The 7,885-nt window shown below is 36.2% G+C and overlaps 1 protein-coding gene across 1 annotated transcript in view; it reads left to right on the top strand.

The window, feature by feature from the left end:
• hand2 (heart and neural crest derivatives expressed 2) overlaps positions 1 to 5,731 on the top strand; it is a 9,342-nt gene extending 3,611 nt beyond the window's left edge. Inside the window, exon 2 of the mRNA XM_042390805.1 lies at positions 4,189 to 5,731. Within this exon, the coding sequence (XP_042246739.1) occupies positions 4,189 to 4,326 (138 nt within the window). The 3' untranslated portion in view covers positions 4,327 to 5,731. The remainder of the gene's footprint in view (positions 1 to 4,188) is intronic.
• Positions 5,732 to 7,885: the final 2,154 nt, after the last annotated feature.

Genomic DNA, 7,885 nt, shown 5'->3' with positions numbered 1-7,885 from the left:
CATGGGGAGAAGTAACTTAAAGTGAATTTGATCCTTGGTGCAGCTAAGGTAAGCACTTGATGTTGGTTATGCTCCTCAGTCTGCTCCTACATTAACGATTAAGGGGTTAACCCCTGAGGTGTATTTAAGCTGTTGGTCCCCTAAGCTTGCAAATAAGAGGGAATTGAGGTATTAAATTAAGTTATTTCAGGGAGCTTATATAACACTATGTGTGCAATGGAAGGTTAAGATTAAAAAAATTTTATGTTCTACAATATGATGATTTTTTTTCTTCGTCCACACATTTATTGTCACTGATTACAACAGTGATTGCTTAGTTTGTTGTACTACAATGGATTGATCCCATGATCCAGTTTGTGCAAAATCAACTTTATAAAGGCAGGGACAAAACTGTTGGATTCTACCCTAGACAGATCTGTTTAACTTATTTTAGACTACAGTAAATTCATGTGTATCAGTACATGCATGATTTTTCATTTAATTTATTATCTAAATAATTTTAGCACAGTGCAGTGGCAAACTAATTAATTGTCTTTTAGTATTATATATATATATATTATTATTATCAGTTACAAATGGGAATTTGTGAATGGGAAACATTTTGAGTTGTAAAATTACGATTTTTTTTTTTTTTACAAGTGACCTAATTATGTGAAATATTGAAGCATTTGGTAACTGCTACATACCAGCAGGCTACCGGCTAAACAGCAAGCTTTCCCATTTGGTCACAGTATTCATGATGCATAAAAGAAACAGCTTTTAATACTATCACTGCCTCAAGATTGGTGGCATTTTGGCACAGTGAGTGATATAGAGTAAATGTGCAAGATAAAGGGAGCTGTAATTTTGCATGCTAGTGCTACTGTGAGTAGACGGACGCGGCAACAGCCAGCCTCTGGAAAGAGACGCGGTGGTTTTACTATCAGTGATATGTAGTCTGCAGACTAGAGCCTGAACCTCTGTCTTGACAAATGACTGGGACTGGAAACTGGTGTGTCATGTATGCTGACAGAACCTTCAAAAATCTTTTAATAAAGTGTGTGTAGATGATAAAACATGAACCCCCATCAAGATAATATAAAATCACAGGTGTGAAATTGTACATTCAAAATCTAATGGCTCCTAGCTTGTTGAAATAAAGCGATGCATTATGTACTGTATTCAGCACAGTGTGAATACGTGATACTTTAACATTTTATAATATCATAAAGTGATGAATGCAGAAATATGGAAGGTTCAAAACGAATGATGACTATGATAAAATTAGATAAAAATGTTCGAGTTTTGTCTAACCATTATATGACATGAAAAAATGAGCATTGCTTGTAATGGGATTATAATCTATAAAGGTGACGTGTTTGTAATAATAACATCGAGTAGTGAAGGCCTAAGAGTCTCAGTGTGTTGTACTATTAAAAATTGTATTAGTTTTATTTTTATCTTCTATTCATTTATTGTTATTTATATTAATATATAATAATGTGCATTATTATTATTATTATTATTATTATTATTATTATTATTATTATTATTATTATTATTGTTATTATTATTATTATTATCATTATCATTATCATCATTATTATTATTATTATTATTAGTAGTAGTAGTAGTAGTAGTAGTAGTATCAATATTATTATTATTACATCGCTATTTTATTAACTACGTATATATGAAACCTCTCTTTTTTTCCGCTGTTTTTTGTTGTTAAGCCAACAACAAAAGGCGCTGGTATGCAGTTGTTGCAATTCAGCCGATGAGGCTTTATTGTAGTGGGGATGATCTTGTATTGTGTATATTATGATCTTGTGTCTTACTCTTGTCTCCAGTGATTACAGACAAGCTGCTGGCGACAGCACACTCGCATTTTATTGGACCTTCTGGATGTGTGTGTATTGACGCAGGCGGACAGAAAGAGTGTATTTCGGTTTACACTCGGCCCGCTACGCCCCCCTTTTGCTGCTTTTTTCCACAGAGAGGCTCGCCCTGAAATCAAAGATCGTTTATTAGCACACCTACTCTTTCTGGAAGAACACACACTTTTGAACCGCTGAGCTCTCTTTTATCAAACTAGTGTCTTTTCCTTTGTTTGTTTTTTCATTGGCAGAAAAAAATAGCAAATAGCAGATTCAATTATAGCAAATTATTCAATGGTGGATTAAATATAAAAATCTGTTAGTTGAAGTGAATAGAAATGAAATTTAAAAATGTTACTGGTAAAGTACTCTTAACAAAATATCTTCTCACAGCATTGCAGTGTTGATGCGTTAATTTTAAGCAGCAACTAGTATGTTCCGAATCTAACCTGTTACAATCATGCTGTAGGCTTGAGAAATTATACTATGCCTGATATGTACAAGTCACTCTGCAAAATTAAAATAATCAAGTGTCAGAAGTTCGAATATGAGCTACTTTTGTTCTTTATAAGTGGTGGATAAGACTTTTTCTCCCCGCGTCAGGATTGGGGGAGGATAGGCAGCTTAATTTACACATTTTTATGGAGTTTGAAGTTAGAGAGCAGACATGAGTCAGGAACTCCGTCGTCCTGTCAGGGTGAACAGCGGAGTAGCATTTACAGTGATGAAACTCACTCTGGATGCTTCCCCACTGACATTCATGTTGCACGATGTCTAGACAAAAAACTATAAACCAAAATAATGTGTGTCCAAAATTATAAATCACAGTTAGGCCTATCAAAAAATAAATAAATAAGAATAAATAAATAAAAGTGGGTTTACGGTCCAGTTGGTTATATAGCCTGGGTATTGTTTTAAGCTTTACTGCTCAGCCCACACATCAGATTTTGCTCTTTAGATTTGAATCCATCTATTATTATAATTATGATGATGATGATTATTATAGACGTGCACTCATTGTCAGTAAAGTAGAGGGATTACGACAATAATCCTTTGAACCGGGTGCGCACGTTTCCAGGTGTGTGTGAGAAACGAGGGGTAAATAAGCCTACATAGATAATTAATTATAAAAACCTATATTACTGCCATATTGCTATTCTACTGTATGTCAAATTGATTAACGATTAAAATAAATCAATAATAAGTAAGAAGTGTTGAAAATATCAGCGGATTTGCCAGTCGTGGATTAAATAACAGGGAAATTAATTCATCTCATAATAAATATCTAGGCTGTTCTTAGTTGATTCAGCTTTCTGGCAATAATGAAAATAGTAAAATGTTTTTTTGGGTTTGTTTTGGGTTTTTATGTTGTTTAGACCTACAGGAAATAGGTTATTAATAAAAAAAACCCTTCAAATCCATTATTATTTTATTGTTTTGTGGTCTATGTTGTGCGCGTGTGCTCACAGACAGACGAAAGCGGCTTTGAGCTTATTATCAAACTGATTGTTGGTTTAGTTTGAGTTTTATTAAAAGGTTTACCATTCAACACAAGAAACTGTTTTGAAATGAAAATGAAGGACGTTTGAAACTGTACTGTTATTAAGTCTTGTGTTGTTTATTGAAATATCACTGATGTCTGCTCTGGAGCATTTACTGAAAGTGGTCCACACCTGGGTGTACCCTGGAGGGGAAATGATGTCTGTGAAACAGACAGCCTGCCTCTCTCTCTCTCTCTCTCTCTCTCTCACTCTCTCTCTGTCTCTCTCTCTCTCTCTCTCTCTCTCTCTCTCTCTCTCTCTCTCTCTCTCTCTGGAAATCTCTCTTGGAAATGCGACCAAAACTGGATTTCTTTCTTTCTTTCCTTCTTTTTTACAAATACAAATTGCTCATCTTGTTACGTTTTAAACGCTTATTAATTTTGCTCAAGTCAACGCATGTCCCGCGAGCTTAAAGGGACTACATGTCCCAAATACATAAAACACAGACAGACACAGCGAATGAAGGTCAAAATTCCGATATGAAATATCCGATTATTTGAATACTAAATTCTGTATTCATAAATCGGGGATACCAAACGTTTCTTTCTTATCTTATCGAGCAGCAAATACTTAATTGGAGAACTTCATCCAGCGGTGATAAAGACGGAAAAATAAAACGATTTGCATCGTGTCAAAGCTGCTGCGTGTCATCAATTTATATTTTCGATCTGATAAAATATTGTGTAATACATACATAACGGTTTACTGTGACCAGAAAATAGCACGGTTAAAAACAACCTGCGCCAACATTATTATGAGTCGACCTAATAACATTAAATATGTGTCTGCAGGTGGAGATCCCTAAAACAACTTCATCATCGTCATCATCATCATCCTCGTCGTCATCCTCATCGTCAGCGGGCGATAAGAAGACTAAAGGACGGACAGGATGGCCTCAACATGTCTGGGCTCTGGAACTCAAACAGTAGCGGCTCCCTCCCCTCCTGCAGGCCAATTGCACTCTTTCCTCCCGGCTCTGTCCTCGAGGAGAATGACGGGACAATAATGACGCGCTGTGATGAACTGTCATCATCTCTGGAGCTGGAGGCTGTTTCTTCCCACAGAGCGGTGGACGCTGTATAGCTCCGTCCACTTTGCTATGGTGAGACACGAAGAAAGTGACAGTTTACTGTTGGTTTGCTTATTGGTTATTAGCCTAGTTCTGATAGAACATAACTTCAGATTTACAACTCCCACCCCCCTTCATCGGCAAAGACGCTTTCTGAAGTTTGTTCTCTGTGAGGTTTTTGACATTGAATCCTGATTTCCTCCTTAAATTTTAGGCTACCTAAAATATCATGAAAATACTGTATCACATATTCAGTATTCTTAGCTAAAATAATACATTTTAATTAAAAATGAAAAGAACCATATTCTTACGGCTTGATCAAATAGAAATATTCTAGATGTTTTGTCAGTCATGATTTCCTCATAATTCAACATATTTGCTGTCAGTGGAAACTTTTGGATAATTCAAAATAAATGAGTGTGGGCTTGAACTATATGTGTGTTAGAAATAGACCCGCTGGGATGAAGAGGTTAAAATAAAAGAGGCATACCATACTCCCCTAGTGAATCAACTGGATCCACTTTTACATTGGTCTTTTGACTAGCTCGGTTAAAGTGATTCTCACTGCCTCTCCTCTCCGTTCCTGATGAACTTGATAGGGGAGGCTTGAGGATTTGATGTATGCCGAATTGAAGAGTACATCCGAATGGCTCATAAAATACTCTCAAGTTGTGTTCTACCAGATGCGTGTTGCCAGTGAGCAAAGTAACAATACACCACTGGTCGATTGTGAACGGAGTCTGGCAGTTTTCTTTTCCTCTCCTCCGATCGAGGGAGAACAGAAAGAGTTGGGGATAGGCGGAAACATTTCCCTCTCTCCCCTCTTAATCACACACACACACACACACACACACACACACACACACACACACACACACACACACACACACACACACACACACACAAACACGGGGTGTCGACTTGCTCTCTGCTTTATTTAACGGAATATATTTATGTGCAATGTGGCCGTAAGGACCAAACAGCCATTCCGCTGAATGACAACGGTCATTCACTGAATATCTTTTATTAAACTACAAGGTGTTTGTAACGCTCTCTCTCTCTCTCTCTCTCTCTCTCTCTCTCTCTCTCTCTCTCTCCCTCTCTCTCTCTCTGTATGTTTCTCTCGCAAATTTGGGTTGTAAATGTAGTGACGTCACGGTGATGACGAAGTGTCCCTGTTGTGTTGTGAAAAATGTGGCGGGAGAGTCTAAATAATGCTTAATGTGGGATGTAAACAGTGTAATGAATATAATAAACCGCCACCTGGTTACATGGCAACTGATTTCTTACTTTCAGACAGTTGGTACAGTGATGTCCAGCACAAAGTCATTTATTTGGGTTTGAGAATGACTCAGAAGTTATGGGGAGAATTGTATTCGCAGCTTCATTGAGCCTTTATACTTTAGGGGGAGAAAGCAAACAAACAAAGAAAATCACCAGCTTTAAAATGTTGAGTTCAGATGTGATTAGAGCTCCTAAGGAAGTTAAAGAGAAAAATATTGATGAAATAATCAAGCTAAAAATCATTTTGAAATGTGTCACTTTCCAGTCATGTCATACACAGAGTCTGGTTTTACCATTACATTTTGGACACGGACAGCAGATACACAGTATTTTAAGTTATAGGACAGGATCCTGGTAAAATTATACATTATTTTAAATTATACGAATTATACAGTAAAATATACAGGTAAAATTAGAATTAATTTGAGTATTTTTTACCTCTTTTTTTTACTCTAAAGCCTAATATACAATAATAATTGTTTTCTCGAAAAAAGGGTTTCAACCTGACTTCAGGCTTGCAGTTGAGTGTGGGGTAATTTAGAAAAGTGACATCATGTTTTTTTCAAACAGGAAAAATATAAGGATACAATGACAGTTCAATTATAATTATATTTTTTTTCTTCTACTTTTGAACCTGCTAGACACAGCTTTGCAATGCACTGCACTTAAATAACAAAGTCAAGTATTACAGTTATTACCTGAACTGTTTGTTGTAAACTTCCATCAGATTGTGCAGATACTTCCTGGTTCATCTTTGACCTTTTATATTAATCGTAGCTGTGCTGCATGCAGTTTGTCAATGCAACGAGTGATTATGACAGACATTGTTTTCACTTTGAAATAAGCTGCTTGGGTTAAACTGGAGATTTTTATGAAAACTGTTTGAATGCCACCCCCACATCTCAGCAATGATACAATATTAATGAGCTGAGAATCATAACAAAGGAATGATGGCATAAGAACAAAAAAAATACTGCAGGTTATAAAAAAAAGGTGGATTTGAGCCTTATTGCTACTTTATTTTAACATTCATGCACCATCTGTGGTACATTCATGCAACAGTGTCATCAGCTTTTCAGTCACAGTATGTTTACAAGAGATCAGTATCTGTATCAATAACTGTGTTTTATATAAATATGTCTCTGTGTGTCTATTCACACGCACTCATCATATTGGGAGAAAGGGGAAGGACCAGACGTTACCTTGGAAGATTTCATCTATTTAACTATGATGGTTTATCATAAATTCAGCAGTGTATTACGCTCAGTAGATGGTTTGTTGGTTGTATTTGTGTGACTTATTACCTTTGACAGCTGATGGATTTGTTACTGTGTTTGCTACATGCGCTTACACAATGTGTGACACCAATGGGGGAAACATCAAAGCCTACAAACATTTTCACATCCCACCTGAGTAATCACCAGGGGGGCTGATATGAACGGTTCCTAAAATCAGTCAGCTGGTAATTCAATTAAAAGTTCAAAAAGTGATTAGAATCTATTGTCTTCTTTCCAAATATCTGAAAAGAGTCACACCATAGAGATGACCCCTCCCTCGGTCTAATATCACTTTGCTGGTCCACGTTAAAACCTATTTAGACTTCTTTGCTACTGCACTGAAAAATCCTTGTTAAAAGCATAATCATGTTTCTGTGCTGAGCTGCTTTAGTGCCTCTGTGTGGTGTATTGTAAAATGTAAAATGTCAGGGCTACATAGAAAATCATAATTGGTCTAATTTAATTTTATCTTTATGTTTTCTGCTACATTTCCTGCTGAGGAGTCCTTCAGTAATGCTACATACCTCTACATTTTGTCCCTATCAATAAGTGAAAGAGACCATGTAAAACTGTAAAAACTGGTTACTTTGGGTAAATAATACTACAACACTGGCCATAAACACTTTGAAATGAGGGCATCATTCCACCTTAATTACATGATTCTCAAAATCATAACTTCATGTGGAAAACACATATTCTGTTTGTATTTTTGAATAAACATCCACAGTATATAAGCTGCAGATTCTCCACCAATGAAAGCCATTAAAGTCACATGATAATAGCTAACAGTGCGAGTGGCAAACGGAAACAGTGGATTTAGGCATAAATTATGAGTTAAATATGAATTTTAGTGCACCA

This window comes from Thunnus maccoyii, chromosome 2, assembly GCF_910596095.1.
Source record: "Thunnus maccoyii chromosome 2, fThuMac1.1, whole genome shotgun sequence".
In the NCBI taxonomy this organism is placed as follows: domain Eukaryota; kingdom Metazoa; phylum Chordata; class Actinopteri; order Scombriformes; family Scombridae; genus Thunnus; species Thunnus maccoyii.
Note: the sequence above shows the minus strand (reverse complement) of the source record. Positions and strands in the feature narration are given on the sequence as shown.